The sequence below is a fragment of the Scatophagus argus genome, chromosome 4 (assembly GCF_020382885.2).
Source record: "Scatophagus argus isolate fScaArg1 chromosome 4, fScaArg1.pri, whole genome shotgun sequence".
Taxonomy (NCBI): Eukaryota; Metazoa; Chordata; class Actinopteri; family Scatophagidae; genus Scatophagus; species Scatophagus argus.
In genome coordinates this window covers 23,143,297-23,164,406 of record NC_058496.1, presented here as the reverse complement: position 1 = coordinate 23,164,406, position 21,110 = coordinate 23,143,297, and the positions used below count along the sequence as shown (strand labels likewise).

At 40.6% G+C, this 21,110-nt stretch overlaps 2 protein-coding genes across 3 annotated transcripts; both read left to right on the top strand.

Moving 5' to 3' along the window:
• Positions 1-2,897: 2,897 nt before the first annotated feature.
• On the top strand, positions 2,898-11,386 carry slc25a25a (solute carrier family 25 member 25a). The gene is made up of 10 exons (XM_046385889.1): positions 2,898-3,152; positions 5,009-5,135; positions 5,271-5,358; positions 5,450-5,561; positions 7,139-7,297; positions 8,560-8,712; positions 8,811-8,918; positions 9,003-9,170; positions 9,636-9,786; positions 9,935-11,386. The coding sequence occupies exons 1-10, from the start codon at positions 2,991-2,993 to the stop codon at positions 10,117-10,119; spliced, it is 1,413 nt and encodes a 470-aa protein (XP_046241845.1). The 5' UTR covers positions 2,898-2,990; the 3' UTR covers positions 10,120-11,386.
• Positions 11,387-13,116: 1,730 nt separating this feature from the next.
• LOC124057525 (palmitoyltransferase ZDHHC12-B-like) lies at positions 13,117-18,254 on the top strand. 2 transcript variants are annotated; one of them, XM_046385884.1, is made up of 5 exons: positions 13,117-13,531; positions 14,228-14,361; positions 14,754-14,843; positions 15,703-15,872; positions 17,115-18,254. In XM_046385884.1, the coding sequence occupies exons 1-5, from the start codon at positions 13,435-13,437 to the stop codon at positions 17,428-17,430; spliced, it is 807 nt and encodes a 268-aa protein (XP_046241840.1). In that variant the 5' UTR covers positions 13,117-13,434; the 3' UTR covers positions 17,431-18,254. The 2 variants fall into 2 exon arrangements, with proteins under 2 accessions (XP_046241840.1, XP_046241842.1); XM_046385886.1 differs by having other exon boundaries at positions 13,134-13,531; positions 15,706-15,872.
• Positions 18,255-21,110: the final 2,856 nt, after the last annotated feature.

Genomic DNA, 21,110 nt, shown 5'->3' with positions numbered 1-21,110 from the left:
CACGGCCCCTCACCTCTCACCTGGATTTGTGTGATCCTGCAGGTTAGGTGCTGCTGAGTCCTGTTTGTCACAAACAGACGTGTCTCTGTCGTAACGGTCGTCGTTTGCCTTCTGCTCTGTGACGCAGAGGAGTAGGCAACAACAGCAGCTACGCCAACACGTTTTTGAGCTGGTGCCTTCTGAGTTAGCAGCCGGCACAAATGTTAAAACATTTCAAGTTCTTTGAACAGTTTAACATTCGCCAAAACAGACAGCAACACTTTCAGAAAGAAATCACCAAAAGCAGACATGAGACCAGAGCTGAAATTAGCTGAATACATTTACTTAAGTACTAGTTTGAGGTACTTAATTGTAGAGGAAGTCCTCCTTTACTTAAGTGAAAGTAAACATAGCCTAAAAATACTCAATACAAGTCTAAGTCCTGAATTTAAACTGTTACTTAAGTATTAGTCTAAGTATTACTTAAGTATTATTATTATAAGTAATATTATTATAAATATATAAAATATTTTCAGCTAAACCCACTCAAAGTTCACTGCATGTTGCATGTGTGTGTGTGTGTGTGTGTGTGTGTGTGTGTGTGTGTGTGTGTTTCAATCAGTGATGGATTAAATGCAGAGAAGTAATTTCCCAGCTTGGGATTAATAAAATAAATTTTTAAAAAAAGTGTAAGTAAAAGTACTCATTGTGCAAACTAGCTCCTGTCAAAGTGTTATACTACTGTAATATTACATTATTCAGTTTTATCACTACCCAGTGCATGTAAGATACGATTTCAAATACTTTGTACTGCAATAATCAGCATGTAAGCTAATAATTATAAGTGTCAAATAAGTGTGATGCCTATATTACTACAGTATTACTACATTCCTGTACTTTTTACTGTACTACATTTATTTAACAGATTAATTAAGAGTTACGTTTCAGAACTATGTTCAGATATATAACAGATCCTTGATTAAAAACACGGAAACAAAGGAAATAAATACTAGTCTAAATACAACATCACTCAGCAAAATGCAGACATTACACGACAATAAGAAACACACAAAATGAACAAAATAGTTCACCAAACCAGCAGACAACAGTGACATAAAAAGAAAACGCAGATGTAAAAGTGAAGAAAAGAAGGAATTAAGCTATAGAATTAACTAGATATCATGAAGTGACAACAACTGGTTAGCTCTAGATAATGTGCACTTGGTCATTCCAGACAAGCATGCTGTGATATGTGAGGGAACACTGGCCATGTCTGGTTTTATAAAAACAAAGAAGAAGAGAGACAACCTGCCTGCTTTTGTGAGAATGAACCTCACAGCATCTGATGAACATTTGGAACTTTGCTCTTTGCTCTGACTGACATTTAAGCCACATGAAGAAGTGTGTGTGTGTGTTTTGTATGTGTAAACCCAGACAGGATCAGCTGACAGCCACGGGGGTTCAGCTAACAGCTCTTGGCGTTCCTTCAGCGCCATTTTTGGCTTTTGGCTCCCATCATTTGTGCCAGTTTATTTCTACAGCCTTCATCCCTCCAGTCTGCCTCAGGGCGGTTTTTACTGAGAGAACGGGCTTAGGTCTAACTACTGCACAGCGAGTGGCCAAAGTGATGCAATGCTGTCCTCAGCAGAGTAAATAACATCCAACAAAACAAAACAAAGTGTGTTGCAGAGCCAGAACAGGGTTGTTTCAGCTTCTCAAAAGCTCAAAAAAGGCTCTTGAAGTAAACCTGTTTGCTCTCACGTGTATAGCAAACAGGTTCAAGTTTTCCAAAACTCCCTCACTTTTAGTCAGAATTAAAGCTTGTTTAATATTGCATGTTTTTTCTGATACATATTTTTTTTAAATTCTGTTTTACTGCTCCATTAGTTTTGATGAGTCTGTTTCGTCTCCCTGCAAACTCGTCCTGCAGGCTAGCATAAAGCATTCGTGATTACAGTTAGCTGATATCAGTACATCTTATGTAATTTCTGAACGCAAAACAAATTTCCCTGAGGATAATAAAAAGTTGGCTTTGAAGCTTGATAGTGACACAGCTAAGCTTCCTAATATATTCTATTCCATGCCAAAAAAAATTAATAAAACTTTATTTCTTCAGAACTTGAGCTTATGTGAAAGTAATAGTTCAAATCTAGATCACCAGCCTGGAAAAGCAGGCAACTACCCGTGTTTATATGTATCAATTGGTGGATGATAATTTTATTAATTGCTCAGTTTAGGGATCTTGTACTACTCAAGTACAGAATAAAGAAAAAGGGAAGAAACTTAGATATGCAAACAAATAAAAATAGTATGCCATTACTTATATATTTTTGCAGTTGTTGCTTTACCTTAATGTTCTACCTCTTCATTAATATACCTGTTTTTTATTTTTTTATTTTAGTTATTTCTGCTTTTTGAAAGGTGCTATACAATTTTTTTTCACATTTATTTTTATTTAATCTGTTCATCTCCCATCTTGAATTGAATTTGTTTTTTGATTAGGTTATCTTGCTTCTTGATTTTTTGCATTGTTTGTAAATTGTTTTTACGACAGAGTGAAATAACGTCCATTATCATTTGGCTCAACATTTCTTTTAATTTCTTTATTTGTATATCTGCTGGTCTGGCACATGTACCGCCAAGCAACCAGTGTGTCCTTTTCTGCCACAGTTTGAATGAAAGAAAAGACGGGATTGGTCAGTGTTTCTCACGCTGGATGAAAGGAGGAACAGGATTAATTGGTCATTCTTCCTTTCCTTACGCAAGACCGAGCCGAGCCCTTCAATGGGCAGCCTCAGTGATTGGTCAGTAGTAAAATTACGTTGAATTACTGGCGGGACAGAGTCAACAGCCAATGACGTCGAGTTATTTCTGGAAGGGGCGTGGCTTTTAGTTCTTTAGAAGCCGGCGTTTCCTCACCGGCGTTTCAGTATTACACCGCGGAGTTGAGACACGTTGGTGTGCTATTTATTTATTTATTGTAGTTTCTTTTAAACTTTCCGGAGCCAAACATGCTCGGCCTGTGCCTTTACGTCCCCGTGTCTAACTCGGATCCAATTGAAGTGGAATATTTTGAGTCTAATGGACTGCCGTCGGAGCTGAAGTCTCTGTTCAACAAATTGAGCGTGTTCCTGCCGTCCCAGGAGTTTTCAACCTACCAAAAATGGCGACAGGTAAGGAAGAACATTATTGAATGTTAACTTTGTATGGTATTGTGTCAACACACTCCCTACTTAGCGGTTACAATTACCTACTTTTTAGAATCCCATTACTTTGACCGTCAGTAAATCCTTTCTTTCCGTGTGCCGGAAGGATTAGCATGGGGCAGTAAGAAGCCTTAAGAGTAGGCCGCAAAGCTGACCGGCTTCCAGAAAAGTCGACACAAGATCACATCTTTTTTTTTTTTGGTGTGAAAAACTTTTTAGTAAATGTTGATACAATGTCAACGTACATGTAATATCTTTGAAATGTTCTTCATTTTCACCCATCAAATCGAATTACCGTGAGTTATAAAAACTGAACTGATCCGGCGCGGGCTACGCTGACATGTCATTCATATTGCAGGGAAAATCCACCCTAAAAAGGAATTCATGCTATGCTATTCCAGTGAGTGGTGCTTTCTGCTGCTCGTCAACCGCCTGCTTAAAGTGAAAGGAGACCGTTTATGGATTGAATCCATTTCTGAAATACATTTTTAAAAGTCGGAAACTGTAAAATTGGGTCAACCACACAAATTATGAAGTTCAGAAATGCCAGTGGTTTGAGATGTTCAAGCATACTTCACTCATTTTGCACATGCAGTGAATATTTGCAAAATGCACATATTGTAGCATATACAACTGTTGAATGTTGATTCCATCACCTCTTTATTTATACATAGTTACCTGTTCTCTACTTTACTGTTGTGCTCTAACATGTACATTTCTCATCCTAAGTCTTGTTACTTACATGTGCATGCACCTTCTTGAAATTAGAAAAACAACTGATGAGCTGAACCTCGCTTTTGTGCTGAAGGAATGCACTGCGCTGTCACTCATGCTCCATCTGCAATCGCTGACCTGTCAGAATTTTCAGTTCTTGCACTCAGCTGAGGTTCACATTTTTTGTTATGAACTGATGGCAATGCAAGAATATTCAGTAAACATTATTTTGCTTTGAAGACTTCAGTTAGCATTTGCAAAGCAGCTGCATGAATTTATGGCTTTTCCCCTTGGATTTCAGGAGTTTCAGGAAATGGCCAGTGCGAGCACAGAACAAATATATCTTTTAGTACAGAAATAGCATAATACAAATTCTCGAAACATCTGAGACAGTATTCCCCCTTTAATCATGCTACCTGCACGTGTTTGTTCGTGTGTGCAGGTAGTTTAGTGGGAGCTGCATGGGAGAGCAGAATATCCTGCAGTGTACCATTTACTGGCCGACAGCCCCATGCCTGCACTGTGGGAAGAGGGTCAGGTATCAGACTTGGCCAGCAGACAGGAGGACTACCGGTGTCCTCATCTTGTTTTAGCTCAGGAGGCATGAGCTTGGACTGGATTAAAGCAGTTGGTGGGTTGACATACAGTTGAGGTCGAAGATAGACCAGAGTGTTACTACCTAATCCCCCCCGGTCCTGGAGAAACGGACGTCATACCAGTCATTCAAGACTGCCAAGAGCAGAGCGGCTTAGCAAATGGGTCATAATGCTGTCCTGTGGGGTCATGAAACACAACCTGGGTAACCTTTTTAAATCTCCACTCATATTCAGGACTGTGCATGGCTTTAGAGTACATAGAGTACATACCAGAACTGTTTTTTTTTTTTTTTTAAGCGACAGATGATTTCTCTGCAAGATGTTATCCACTGTTCAAACTGGTTTCTCCCTAAAGCCATATCAAATCAGTGTGACGGCCATACTGTATTTGCATCTTTCTCAATAAAATGTAATTCTTAGTCTAACAGCCTAATTATTCCAACTGTAATGTTTCCTCTTATCTGATTCTAAAAAGAAAATCATGTCTCATCACTTGTCTATCTTGCCTTTCAGAAAACCTTAAAAAGGGAAGAAAATACTTCAGATGAGCAACTGGACTTTGAGGAGTTTGTTCAGTATCTACAAGACTATGAGAAAGACCTGAAGCTTGTGGTGAAAAGCATTGACAGGAAGAATGCAGGTATGAGTCTGCTGCCACAGACAAGTTGCGGTTTTCGCTTTGTTGCTAATGTGTCAATGCTCACTTGGTTTCATCTTTCACATTGTCAGTAGTTTCCCTACTTCTTACTCCAATTTGTTCTTGTTTCCTTTAAAGGCCGTGTTGATCCTAAGGAGTTCATGCAGTCTCTTCGGGACCTCGGTGTGCATATTTCCCCGCAGCATGCGGAAAAAGCCATTAAAAGGTAATTCATTGATCCATTTTGTCTACTGCAATCTTGGATTGTTGGATTGAGGGACTCTGTATCTTACTTTTGTTTTGTATCTTCTTTAAAGTATGGATACAAATGGAATGATAACTATCAGCAGTAAAGACTGGAGCAACCAACTCATGGTGGAGAAGACGGAGAACATTCCTGAGATCATCCTCTACTGGAAGCACTCTACGGTGAGTTCAGAACCCTGCACTGAACCCACAGACAGCTGATCTGTACAATGGTGTTCTTTCACTACCAGAACCCACACAGGGAAGAGTTCAATCTTTAGTTTGACAAATTTAAGTTATTTTAGAAAGAGTCAGAAAATTGGACTGCTGGTGTCAGAAGTTGTTGCATAATTTCTCAGATGTGCTATTTTCACCCAGTCTTAGATCTGATAATGGTATCGCTCAAGCAGGGACTAGTCAAAGTGCACAGGGTGTTTCGCCTTCCTCCTGTCTCGAAAAACAGGTCAACTGAAAAAGCAAAGTCCCTGAAAGGTTCGATCCTCACAAGTTGTGCGTCAGCAATTAAGCTCTATTAGGCTATGAAAAGGACCCATGGTCCCAATGGGGAAGGATTATGTCTGAGGGATTTGTCAGTTTGTCTGGCTCTTATGTAAAAAGGAGCAGCCACAGCAGTCAATTGGAGCAGGTGGAGAGTGAAGTGGCACAGCTCCTGCAGGAGGAGTTTGTGGTCTTGGGTGTTGTACATGTTATTTCAACGCTGTGGCATCTAATGTATTCAGCAGCCCAGATTTTGTACAGAGGAGGCACTGAGGGGCTGAACGGAGGCCAAGAATAGAGCTGGAGTTAGTCCTCCTGAGAGCCAAATTGCTGATGAAAGATGAGCTGCTGGATCATCTGAGTTTTCAAAAATAAAATCTTGTGTTTAATGATCCTTATGGTCTCATGTTTAATCCCCACAACACAACCAGCATGTCCCAGAGTGATAATGAAACACGATGTCATGCTGTTGATGCAGCCTAATTAGGGAAGGTCAATAAAGCAGGTGTTTTATTAACTTAATACATTTATGTAATAATTATGAATCCAAAGTAAAAGTGAGTCTTTACAGAATGAGATACAAAAAGTGGATAAGAACTGGTAGAGATTCAAAGCCTGTAGGTTTAGACAGATCCAGTGGTAACCCACGTCCACTTTCTGCTCTTGACCTGGATCCTTTCGAAACATGTCTCCTTATAGACTTGAGCCTTTTGCCCTTTGATATTTGAGCCATACGTTTAATGAGGCCCCACATGCAAAGCATTGCAGTGTCTCCATGATTAACAACTGCAGTCAATTAAACATTGATCTGTCTGTGAAGACTGTCCTGAGTCTCAACGAAGGTCGCAGATTTTGACCTGTTTACTGGAACATGGACCTGGTGATGCAGATATTTGCCTGTCACACAAGTCTGCAGTCATGTGCAGTTAACAAGAAAAACATTCAGACAGTACATGTCCAGAGCTTCGGTTCTCAGTGCCTCTTTGTGAGGATTATTTTATTGGCTAACAGGATGTTTGAAAAGTATAGGAACTCCAACTGACAGCTGCTGGTGGTTGCAAAGACAAACAAATTAAAAAAAATGAATATGAAACATCTGCAAGTTTTCCCTTCGGCGCTGACATCTAGCCTGTTTTCTTCTTCTTCTTTCTTCTTCTGTCATGTCTTCTTGACATACAAAGAGGAAGTGAAAAGAGTTTTCTCAGTGGCATTTTTCAAGATCCTACCATATACCTAACAATCCATGTGTCTCTGCCTGGCAGATATTTGATGTGGGTGAGAATTTGATGGTGCCTGATGAGTTCACTGTAGAGGAGAAGCAGACTGGCATGTGGTGGAGACACCTGGTCGCAGGTGGAGGAGCTGGAGCAGTTTCAAGGACCTGCACCGCCCCCCTGGACAGACTCAAAGTCATGATGCAGGTAGGACAACCAAGATGAGGTTGAATAAATCATGTTAAACCTCAAGTTTTACACAAACTGAAAAGGTGGCACTGAAGTAAATTGGGGGAAATATGAACTAACAGATCTTGACTCTGGGAATTGGACAATGTGTGGAGGAAGTTATGGAAACTCATCTTGCTCATCATTTGCAAGTGTGTGTGTGTGTGTGAGAGAGGTGTGACCCTCTTGTTTTATTGTACATCATGGTCAGATCTGCCTTATTCTGAAGCAGAATCAAGAAATCTAAGCTCTAAAAATAGAATTTTGAATAAGGAAATGTTAATGAGATTCTCCTTGAGGTTATAATGTCACCAGTTACTCCATAAGAAACTTTGCTTAACAGCACATTGCCTAAGAGCCATAAACAAGTTAATGTTTAATATACAGTGTGTAAGAGCAGGGTCCAGAGTCCAGGGGTCGACTGTGTGTTAAAACCTTTCTACACTAGTGACCAATGATGGCTTGCATGCAGTCATCACACCCTCTGCTGCGTAATCGTTGTGGCATTCAGTGGGATGAAGGTCTCTGCGCCGATTCAGGATCTGTGTCAATGGCCCTGATTTGCGTCAAGTGGAAAGTCGAATTCGAGACGACCTTGTCAACTTTGAGCCCTATTGACTAGGAATTATATACTTTGCTTATTTTCTCTTTAACTAATTAAACAGACCTAGTTGGACCCGTTTTTGGGTCAAAATGAAATCCTGGCTAACTTGGCAGGTGCCCAGTTTTTAATCTCGGAATTCAGCTGCCACCTTAATTATTTCATCAGCCAGTAAAATCAAGTAAAATCTTGATGCAGTGCAAACAGAGGTTTCGAGTTGCTCTTGGTCAAATAACTCCATCATATTGATGTCCGGGCGGCACGGTGGTGCAGTGGTTAGCACTGTCGCCTCATAGCAAGAGGGTTCCAGGTTCGAATCCCGGTCTGGGCCCTTCTATGTGGAGTTTGCATGTTCTCCCTGTGCCTGCGTGGGTTTTCTCCGGGTACTCCGGCTTCCTCCCACAATACCAAAAACATGCACATTAGGTTAATTGGCTACTTTAAATTGCCCCTAGGTGTGAGTGTGAGTGTGTGTGGTTGTCTGTCTTTGTGTGTTGGCCCTGCGATTGACTGGCGACCAGTCCAGGGTGTACCCCGCCTCTCGCCCGTAGTCAGCTGGGATAGGCTCCAGCCCCTCCGCGACCCTGACGGATAAGCGGTATAGAAAATGGATGGATATTGATGTCCTTTTCTTTCTCAGGTTTATGGATCCCGAACCAACAACATGTGTATCATGACGGGGCTGATGCAGATGATCAAAGAGGGTGGTATGAGGTCACTGTGGCGAGGCAATGGTGTGAATATCATCAAAATTGCCCCAGAGTCTGCCCTCAAGTTCATGGCGTATGAACAGGTATGACAAGTGACTCAACTCAAATGTATAATCTGTGACACTTGATGTTCTTGATGGTCATCCCCTGATGTGCGTTCTCTCTCAATTGGTTGCTCCAGATTAAACGTTTAATTGGCAGCGATAAGGAGACTCTGTGCGTCTTGGAGCGATTTGTTGCCGGATCTCTGGCTGGAGTGATTGCCCAGAGCACAATCTACCCCATGGAGGTGATCACTGCTCTAATTACATCTGCTTTAAAAATGAAAAGGCGTCAGGAAACCTTATTAACCTCATTATTGATGTACCCTCAGGTTCTGAAAACCCGCCTGGCTCTGAGGACGACCGGCCAGTATTCTGGTATCTCGGACTGTGCCAAGCAGATTTTCAGGAGAGAAGGACTTGGAGCGTTTTATAAAGGCTACATCCCCAACATGTTGGGTATCATCCCCTACGCAGGCATCGACCTGGCAGTGTATGAGGTGAGCAGACATTAAAACCTACAGTGGGTTTATTTTTGCTTTTCTTACATTCTTTAGCCATGTCTGTTTGTATTTCTATTTTATCACCCTGCTAATAAACTCAGGCACGTAACTTTCTTTCTAACTGAGCCTCTAATCAGAACAAGAATGTTTCAGCTATAAATTCACAACATTTACTCTTGCTTGCCTTAACTTGCCTTTCAACTTTGCACGGTGATTTAAAGCACTGAAGCAAACGCTGTTTTATATTGTAATAAAGTGTTTTTTATTCATGTGATATTTAAAACCACCAAGAGGTTGTATTAAAACACATGGAGATGGCAGCAAATGCATGACTGTGTTACATAACAGAATCTGAATGAATGAATGAACAAGTGACATAACACTGAGAGAAAAGGGTGCAAATACAGAAACATGGTTGGGGAGAATGTGCTCTATCTCATTTTGTACTCGTGGCCTCCTCAGACGCTGAAGAACAGCTACCTGCAGCAGTACGGCATCAACAGCACCGACCCCGGCGTGTTCGTCCTACTGGCCTGCGGCACCGTGTCCAGCACCTGTGGTCAGCTCGCCAGTTATCCTCTGGCTCTGGTCCGCACCCGCATGCAAGCCCAAGGTGAGTCCCCTGCACCTGATATACTCCACTGATGCTAGTATTTTTTACGTAGCTGTGTCCTAGCTGGAACATTGTGTGTTTTGTTTTTTTTTTGTTTTTTTTCCCCAGAACAGTGTGTTTGTATAACCAGTTGTTTCTGTCTTGATAGCTGCAACAGGGGGCAGCCAGCAGGTGACAATGACTGGTCTCTTCAGGCAGATCTTACAGACTGAGGGCCCGACGGGGCTCTACAGAGGCCTGGCCCCCAACTTCCTCAAGGTCATCCCCGCCGTCAGCATCAGCTATGTGGTGTACGAGCACTTGAAGACGCAGCTGGGAGTGACATCACGATGAAATTCACTCTGTCATTGTCACATGCCTTCAGAGATTGAATGTGACAAGTGACCCTCACACCTTCCTACCAAAACACCCCGCCACCACCACCTCCACCTCCCCTCCCTCTCTTCCCACACCCAAGGCTAAAGCTGGGGAATCCCAGGGACCTTTTGGCCCCTCTGTGGGTTCGTGGAGTCTTCTCATTCTGTGAATGTCAGCTGACGAAAGACGAGACCGGACGCTGAACGTTGGAAAGGCCAAAGTGGAGGATATGGACTCTGTGAGCTCAGAGTGTGACTGCTGCTATTTATGTTTTAAAGAAATTGTGTTGAGAGCTGAAAGGAGAAACATGAGGAATGTAAGTGACTATAAATCGAGGACCAAATATTTTGCTCTTCCTGCCACGTGCGTTTTGGTGCCTGAGCAAATGTCCTTTTTTGTTCATGTTGCTGTGAGACATTGCAGGCTTTGGTCAGTCAGTCAGTAAAAACTGCACCACCAGCACTGTGTTAAAGTTTCTCTGAAAACAGTTGCCCTAAAGAATACTTGGCAGATATAGCATTAATAAGCTCTTTAACAGTTCTGCCTGAAGGAAGCAATGATTGTGTTCCTAGCTGAGAGGATTTTGCACATGTGAGTTTGATCTCTCTCCACCCTTGTCCTGAATGAGTGAATGACTGCTTGCGGAGTATTTATTTCCATCCATTCTGTATTTATTATTTTATTGTCTATAAGAGAGGAGGTATAACGCTGCATGTTTCTTGTCTGAAGAGCCAAATATGCAATTGATAAGTTTTAAAATGCAGTGTGACTGTATTCAGGGTGGAACACTAACACCAGGCAACAGCCTTAACATGTGGCTGTCATACACTAAATGAAGTTGTCTGGTGAATGTCAAGAGTTGGAGTTTGTACTCATGAGTCATTGTGGCTGGTGTTTGAGTAACTGAAAAATAGCTTTGTTGGCACAAACAGCTTCAGATTATGTCTGTTAATGTGTTATTTAAAGGTATAAATGTCTTAATGTTCACCTCAGGTTTAAGGGCAGATTATTGTTTAATTCACAGAAGAGAGTATACTGTTATTTTTCTCTTTTTTTTTTTTCACCACAGCATTTATACCTGGAAAAACAAGGGCTTGAAAAAAATGAGCGACATAATGCACTTTAATCAATGCAAGGGCTTCTGAACAGGTGTCATATCAATCCAGGTACTTTTTCGTAAAGAATGAGTTTTAGTATTATTTTAATGGACCATTTTGATGCAAATAAATGCAAGTTCTTGTAATGATGAGTCTCGGATTTTTTATTTATTTTTTTTTTTGTCCAGTTCTGTTCAAACGGCGATCACACTGTCTTGACCCAGAGAAAATCAGCTGGTGTCATTTTTAGTTATGAGGGGGTATGTATAAAATATGCAGTCTTCTTGGCTGTTTGTTCTGTGTGGAAAGTTTGGAATATGATTATTGCTTTTAAGAAGTATTTTCCCACATATAGGTCAAGTGACAATGCATGTGACAAACAAAGAAGTGGAATTAGATGGGGGATTTTTGATATTGTGCAGTGATTTGGAACTAAATGGTATTCAATGAAAACATCTATTGATTTTTCTTAATTCAGTGACACCCTGCTGCAGGCTGAGTAATAATCATCATGGCTTTATAGCATGTTCTGAATTACAGTAGCTTTATGATGTCTTTGTGTCCTATATGAGTTATTAAGTTCTGACTTGTACATAGATTTCATGTCAGTGTCCAAGTAATAATTACTAGAGCCACACTGCTAAATCAGCTGGCATTCATAAGACATGAACACAGCTGCACGAGCAAGTGAAGAAGAAGAAGAATCAGCTTTATTGACAGTGTATGTATTTTTACATACACACACTGAATGCGTCTTCTGCATTTGACCCATCCTCAGTTGAACACACACATGCAACACCTGGCAAATTACATGCAGTGAAACACACACAGGAGCAGTGGGGTTAAGTGCCTTGCTCAAGGGCACATCAGCCGGCTAATGGAGGGGGGATGCATTTTTCACATTAATCGCTCCACCACACCCAACTTTTTCCTGCCTGTCCATGAAAAACCAGTGTGTAATCAAGGCTTATTGTCACATGTTCATCCCACCCAAATTACAAAAATCTGCCTTTTCAGTCTCCATTAGTAATACTGATGAGCAGAGATTGGATTTTGACATATTAACCACCAGCTCCCAACACAATGGAAGTGAATGCAAGTGTCTGTTGTTCTGGGAAAACCATGGAACATGTTTATTGGGACTGTTTTTCCAGTAAGAAGTATTCCGGAGAATAGTTTTGACGGTATGTTCAATGAATTATTCCTTGAGAACATTTTTCTTGATATATGCCTCCGCTGAATTTGAGAAGAGGCAGAAATCAGATCTTAAAAAGTATAAATAAAGCTAAAACTACCTACAAGAAAAGATACCCGTAAAAGTAGAGAGAAAATATTGTTTTTGTGTGTGTTTTGTTTGCTTGTTTAATTTTCGTGATCTGATCCTTTAACGTTGCCCTGACCTTCACATGCACACAGTAATAAGGTGGATGTAAGTTATATAACAGCATTACAAATGCCCTAATATACTTTAAACTGCCTCACAGTAATATTAGCATGCGCACAAATTCAACTAAATGAACTGCAAAGAAAAAAGTAAAATTGCTTTACTTGAAAAAGTGAAACAGTAATTTTCTGGAGAGTCTTGGCTGATCAGCAATTTCCAGAAACTTCAGGAAGTTTCTGTTCAGTGCAGAGAAGCGACAGCACAGTTCTCTGTACTTACGAATAAATTATAAAAATGAGATGGCTGACTTATTAAACGGTATGACTCATTTGTGTGTTGCTGACATGACAGACGTTTTAGTAAAGATATTTCACATAACAGTACTTTTTGTATGGTTATTTTGAGACCTTTAAATTGTATTATATTCATACAATGTGGAAATTATATGTAGGCCTAGAATTAAGGCAAAACAGAAAACAGTAGACACTTTAACGGGAAGGGATTACATTCTGAATAGTAAACAGTGTTGTTATATAATTTGGGTTAATGTAGGATTACTATTGTTAAAGCTCGTTTGACTTTTTCGCACCGGGTTCAATATACGTGTTTTGTCCTACGCGGCCTCCCGTATGACAACAAGGAAGCAGCGACGTATGGGTACTCCATAAGCTTCACAACTATGTGTTAGCATAATTAAAATGTATTCTCTTTTAACGTAACGTTAATTACCTCACCTATGTTCTTAGAAAAGTGGTAACACGCCTAACCAGCTTTAGCTAGTTCGCAGCGGTGCTAGTGAAAGATATTAGAATGGCGCAGAACATGTTTCGGACCGGGTTTCTGGTTCGTGCCACACACACCCTGCTAACTTGGGTCATAACCCTCACACTGTTCCTGCACAACACCGGTAAGTCCACTCAAGCCGGGACAACTTTCTACTTGTTTAGTCCCGGGGAGGTTGTAGGATTTGAAACCCTGGGGTCTTAAACAAGTACATTTAGTACTTCCCTGGCCCATGCAGGTGCCCCACTGTTGTTACTCATATTTATCAGGTGCTGCTTTAGCTTTATATGGATCCTGAAAATCCTGAAAAATACCTCTATATGGGCATAAAATGGATATTATTTATGCTTCATGTTATTTTTATAAATAAAAGATCAGAAAGACAGAAAAGGTTATGGGTTTGCTTATTTATTACATGGAGATGAAGATCATATTATATATTCCAGAGATTTAGTATTGCATTTCCATAAAGGAAGAAGACTTGAATGAGACAGATGCAGCAACAGAGTGCTAGACATCCTGAATTTAGTCACAAGTAAAATAATGTTATTTGAGGAAGCATATCGTCCTGATGTTTGGTTATTGTAATGATGTGTTGATACACAGCTTTTATATTGTATTTCTCCAGTCTGAAGACGTTTATATTACAGTTAAATCCAAGTTTCTGAAATCTGAATGTTCGAGACCACATTATCCAGCTGTATGTTAAATTTCATATTGCATTGGAAGCACTAATAATAATATCTATCAGTGTCAAGAGCATGAAAAAAAACATATTTGGCAAGACTGTTGACTACTGTTTTTGTGCATGTGTGTACAGATTTGAGAAAGTGTGAGGAACAAGGAGAGCTGTTGCTCCCGGTTCTGTTCTTCCTCCTGGTCGTGCTGTCAGTGCTATTATATTTTGCTGTTTCTTTAATGGACCCTGGCTTTGTTCTCACTGACACTGTCAAGGTGAGATCAACTAACAAAATCAACATCACAAAAATCAAGCAGACACAGAAATCCTGATCAGTTATTGCATTGCGGGAATTTTGCATGCAGTGGTAACTCTTTAGCAGCTAATTCTGTTATTGTCACATATTTTACAGCCTGATGAAGTTGATTTTCTTAGAGTACTGAACTGTATTTCAAGAAATTGCTACTTTGTTGGTAGAAATTTATCTAGAAACTTATACTGTACTATAGGAAATGGTCAGTAGTGATGGTAAGTACATGTGATTTTTAATAAACAGAAGAAAGCATGCTGTAACATGGATATACTGTCTTTTAAGTTAAGGTCACTTCGGATGGGCTGTGTGTATGTGTGTGTACATGTGTGACCCACATCAGTCTGTGTTTTCCAGGGTGTTCAGGGTTCAAATGAGGAAATGGAGTCGATGATTCCTCAGTCTTCGACCCCTCGGCTGCGTCGCTGCGGATACTGCCTACTGCAGGTAACCAGCTGCTTTCTCAGCAAGTCCATGCAGTCACATATTTGCAGCAGTTTACGTGCTGTTTTCTTTTCAGCCTTTCCAACTCAAGCACAGAGTTTCTTTTCCCCTTAACTGTGTTTAAAACATGTGTGATATTCCCGTGATGTTATTGTATTTATATTGGACTGTGTTTATTTGAATTTATTTTTGTACTGGTTTGCAGCAACTTTGACAAAATTACAATCTGGCAACATGTGCTCTGTGGTGGAACATCTTGCTACCCTGTTGTTTGATGACTCAGATCAGTGCAATCAGGGGATCCCACTTTGTTGAAGAAAAAATACAGTATTTTGACATACTGCTTATATTCACTGCTGCTTTCTTTACATTCTCTAAATTTAGTTTATATAGTAGTTTATGTCATTTTAGGTTGATAGTAAGTAAATAAGTAATATTAACTCAGTTTCAATCATATCTTGTAGATTACAGCCATCCATTCAATGTGGATCTGACATAACAGAGACTAATATTTGAATAAGTATAGCTGTCTACTCAGGCCTCAAGGTATTGTTTTATTGTATATGTTCTGTAATCATTCTAGGCCAAATCGGTTTTCCATCACTGTTTATTTCTTTATGAATAAATGTGACACAGATTGCATTTCATTCTATGTGATATTTAAAAGGTCTTATCTGCATAGAATGCGTTTAGACATAATACATAATGTAGGTCATCCACATTTTGGCAGCACACAAAGCAAAGTACCGTACATAACTGTTTTAGCAGTGTTTTTCGGCAAGAACTATTAACATGTGACACTCATGGTGCACTGAAGCTGCTGCTCTGTCTTTGTCTGTCTCTGTCTCTCTCTTTTTTCAAGCAGCAGCCAATGAGAGCGAAGCACTGTCAGACGTGTAAACGCTGCGTTCGTCGCTTCGACCACCACTGTCCCTGGATCGAGAACTGTGTTGGAGAGAGGAACCACCGCTGGTTCATCATCTACCTGCTGGTGCAGCTGCTTGCTCTGCTGTGGGCTCTTCACATCGCTCTGTATGTCTGCTGAACACTCCCCTGTCTGTATGCTTTAAGATAAAAGTTTAAATACTTGCAGCCTCAGTTTGCCTTCTACGTATGAGTCAGTGAAAAAATGATCACACGGTGACAGTGTACTCTGTTCTGCAGGTTTATCTCTGCAACATTAGGAAACACTTGATATGTTGAGAGTAGACTGATTGCTTTTCACATTTGGTAAACAGGTGTATTTCTCAAGTGCAATGTCAAAGTTCAAGTCACTCTCATTTCAGACTGACATTTACCGATTTGTTTAAAAGGCAAAAACGCCATCAGCTTTGGATTTAAGGGTTGAAAGGATCCAAGATGTAAGAAAGGGCCAGCCTACGTTTTGTCTTAAAAACATTTCAGTGGTGGTGTTGAATCTCTTTCTCAGTGAACAGTTTGAATTGTATTTTAAATAATAAACCAATATGAGGATGTGAGGAAGTACGGTTACAAGCCAGTAACTAGACCCCAGAAACTGCATCACAGTGAATATGAATGATAAATAAACCGAAACAACAATGAGAGTAGCTGGGCACGTTGTTTGAGGAATACAAATACTAAGAGTTCTGGTAAGTGTGTCTCTGTGAAGTATCCAAGTCACCAAAAACAACAGCAAGGGCAGAAGAAAAAAGTTTACCATGCCCCGGGGAAAAAACGTTCCTCCCCTGTATATTCTGTGATTGATTGATTTGTTGTTCTGTACATTCGGAATGGGATAACTAAAGACAACTCAGTTTATTATTTAGTTTATTTTTAGAAAGTTTCAGCTGTTGTCTTATTTAACCCAACAAGTGAGATTATTTTTACCTGCCAGAAGAGTGCCATGCTTGCTTTTTTTGTGATATCAGAGCATTTGCATTACTATACTAAGTATTCAGAAGACAAGATTTCTGCCAATATACTGTCAATACATTCTGTATCCTTTGCTAGGACTTTTTTCACATTCATAAGTCTAATCTAAATGATAATGAATGAATATGCCTCGAATAATGAATATACCTCTCACATACACATGGGTGTTAAATCCACAGAACCAAGAATCATAAATCTAATCTATATGTATCCATGTATAACCTAAACCTGAGCATAACCACATGATTGGTGGTGAAGCGAATGACGGGTACTGTACACAGCTTGGAGAGCCTGTCAGGCATTGTTCAGGGCAGAGAGACCCTTGTAAATAAACTTCACTACTGGTGGAATTTCTTCTCAACAGATATGTTTATTTTTCAGGTCAGGCATCTCACCCAGGGTCACATGGGAGCTGTGGTTCAGAGTGAACGGATTCCTGCTGGCAGCCCTGGCCGTTGTTGGCATTTTCTCTGTCGTGGTGGTGCTGCTGCTGGGCTGCCATCTCTACCTGGTTTCCATCAACTGCACCACCTGGGAGTTCATGTCTCGTCACAGGATCTCGTACTTGAAGAACTGCGAAAATGAGGAGAACCCTTTCGACCGCGGGGTCTTCTGCAACATGTGGCATTTCTTTTGCATTTGCAGGATGGTGATGTGGGAGCAAATGTACCACAGAAACACCCCAAGTTCTGTTTGACCTCTAGCCAGATGGCATATGGCTGTCTACACCAGTCAGACAATCCTTTCAGGGAAGGAAAATCATTTTCCAGTCTCAGTGGCAGATATTTAAAACTTACTTTTCCTTCTGTGTTGAACTTTGCAACTGAACTGGACCATAAAATCTTAGATATCATTAAATGTATATTTGTAGAGCATACAGCATGTAGAGCATGCAACATACAGTGCTAACCTGATGTTGAGCAAATCACCTTAATTCACACAGGTTTTTGATACAAATACCATGATACCTTGAGCTCAAATGTGTTTTAACCACATTAGCAGTGTGACTTTCATGTATGCATTATAAGAGCTGGCTACCAGACCCAAAGATGGCGCCTATTCAGTCACCTGGCACATACATCAAAACAAAGTTTCTAGCTTTCAGGTTTACTCTCTGTGTATGCGACGCGGTGAATAGGAACAGCAGTGTTCCTCCCACGTGCCCCACCCATGAGTTCCCACTCAGCTCATAGACTTTACATTGTGGTGCATCATGGATTTTTAAATCACTTTTCTCGGCTCGAGGGAAGTTTACAAATACAAAACCTCCATGGATCAAAAATTCACAACAGAATGAGTCATAATTGACCGTGTTTGTAGTTTGAGTTGTCCTGTTAACAGTTTTACAGACATCTCTTTTTTTTGATGTGATCTATGGGGAAAATGATTTTTGGGCTAGGGGCGGCACAGTGGTGCAGTGGTTAGCACTGTCGCCTCATAGCAAGAGGGTTCCAGGTTCGAATCCCGGTCTGGGCCCTTCTATGTGGAGTTTGCATGTTCTCCCTGTGCCTGCGTGAGTTTTCTCCGGGTACTCCGGCTTCCTCCCACAATACCAAAAACATGCACATTAGGTTAATTGGCTACTCTACATTGCCCCTAGGTGTGAGTGTGAGAGTGTGTGGTTGTCTGTCTTCTGTTTTTGGCCCCTTGACTGGCGACCAGTCCAGGGTGAACCCCGCCTCTCGCCCGTAGTCAGCTGGGATAGGCTCCAGCTACCCCGCGACCCTGACGGATAAGCGGTATAGAAAATAGATGGATGGATGGATTTTTGGGCTACGGGGGAATTTAGATTGATAAATATACTTTATTGATCGCAAGCTGGGAAACTACTGGGTTTTTTGTGTGGTTTTTTTTTTAAGATAGATATCAGCATTCCCTCACAGGGAATTGAACCCGGGCTGTGGCAGTGAGTGCGTGGAATCCGAACCACTAAACCACCAGGGATTTGTCTGCAGCACTGTTATTGGCTACTTGAACATAATGGGAAGCAAGGCTGAGTGATGGGAATGTATCCAGGTCTTAGGGTGGCTTTGGGGATGGCAGTGTTGGTGTATTTTTTCCTCAGATAAAAGAGCTGATGATGTCTTCTCTTCAATACACCTCTACTCTAATAGCTTACATGTATTTACCTTGCCTTGCAAATATCAACTTATTGCTGTAGAGGAGGTTTTGAAAAGGCTGCTTGAAAAACACAAAGTTGGGTATAAGGTTATTCTATACTAATTTTCTGGATATTTAGTTGAAGGAAAGATGAAAACCACTGATTTAAACATTTTTTCCTCAGGTCTGTTCACCATATTTTCTTCTGTAAATATTTCTGTTGTTGCTTTGTGATAGTGGTGATTACACATTACAACACTAATTTATGCCTTTTTAATTAATATCTTGTGCCTTTGGTTTAATGTAACTTGTATATTGCTGTAATTATTTTTTTCTGGTAAAAATGAACTTAACTGCAATAATCTTCACACAGAGAGCCAAATTACTGCATTTGCTCTGTATGTATGTATTTTTTTTCTAGGAATGTATAAATATAAAAACCTTCATGGATTTAACACTAATTAACAGTAATAATCAACCTCGTTTGAGATGACTGTCAACAAATTCACACAAATTGCCTTTACAATGGTAATGATTTTAGTTAATCCTTGTACTTCAAGGCATGTAGTACAAGAGGTATCCTTCCTCCGTTACTCTTCCATTTTTATCCTGTTAAAGAGTGTTTCTTTGCTCAAATCGAAGGTCTTAGAACAGAGGGTTTACTATATGTACATTTAGACTATAAAACTGAATCAACTACATTTATGTCAGTCCTGTTACAACTGTCAGTCATTGTTTCAAACCTGTTTCTAAATGACAAGTTCTCATTAAATACCTGCAATTTAATAACATCCCATCAGCCTCAGTTGTAATAATTAGCTAATGTTAGCATGCCAACACACTAAATGGTGACCATGGTAAACATATTAGCTTTCCATCAGCATATTAGTCTTCTCATTTATTATATTAGCATGCTAAGATTGACATCAACTTCAGAGTACAGCAGTGCTTTAGTACACCTTCACAGAACTGCTAACACGAGCTTGTTTTCTTTTTAGTTCTCAATGTATTTTATTTCCTGTTGGTCTGGATAATCAACAGACCCTGCTGTCTAAGGGCACAAAAATGTATTTTCACCCTAAGAGAGAAAAGGTCCTACATTTTACAACACATTTTTTACAAACTTGACTGTACAGCTACTAAATCAAAAAAATATATATTCATGAAGAAACTGTATTTATTCTATTTTTTTTTATTTACATGTGTATATATGTGCGTGTGATTTTTTTTTTTTTTAAGATCCATTTATCAGCCTGTTTCTTGGATGATTTTGGATTTGTGGGGAAACCAGAGCACCTGGAGAAAACCCTGCTGTCTGTCAGGACATTAAATCAAACTGCTTTGTTGGTGTTGTTGTGTTGGTGGATGATGGCATTGATGATTTTCCTACTCCTTTTTCCACTTCTCTGGTTTCCTCAAGCCGAGAAAGTGACGCGTTCTTTTCCAGACGGAAGGTGTATTTGTCTGGAGAGTCTCAGAGATCTCGTCCACCTCCTGGAGTTCGAGGGCTGGTGCATCAGAGATGGACTCCTGTTGCTCGCACAGCAGCTCCTCGGATGCCTCAGTTTCTTTCTTGGGCTCCATAGCAGGTGCAGGGAGGGGCTCATCCTCACGCTTCTCCTCATGCCTGGCGACCTTTCTTGGAAGGCAGTAGTCCTCTTTATCAGCCTCAAGCTCAGTGTAAAGTAGCTGGTTGCGTGCAATCTGGATGCTGAGCTGAGATTTCAGCGCCCCCACCTCTCTCTCAAAAAGTCTCTCTTTCAGTTTCAAGTTCTCCCTTTCCTCTGCCATAGTTTGACAGAGGGCTTCCTTCTCGGCCTTCAGTTTGTTAATCGTACTCCAGCCTTCTGAAAGGCTTTCTGAGTGCTGCTGTCTGGCAGTGAGTACGACAGTTTCATACTTTTGGCTGATCTCTTGGTATGAAAGTCTGATCTTCTCCAGTTCTTCTTGGAGAAGCTTGTTTTTCTCTTTCTCTTCCTGGAGCTCAGCTGATGATGTCTTCTGGCCGTGGATGAGCGCTGCTTGCAGCTGCGCATATTCTTTTTGTGAGACAGTCTTCTGCTGGCTCTTCTTCTCTAGCTCAAGCTGAAGGGCACTAGCCTGCTGTCTGATGTTGGCAACCTCGGTTTCATACCTTAGGTGGTCCTCATGGTATGAAACTTTGATGCTGTCCAGCTCTTGTTGGAGAAGTGCTTTCTCTTTATTTGCCGCCTGAAGTTCAGCAGTGAGTGTCTCCTGGCTACGTCTGTGTGTCTCTTGCAGTTCCTGGTAATATTC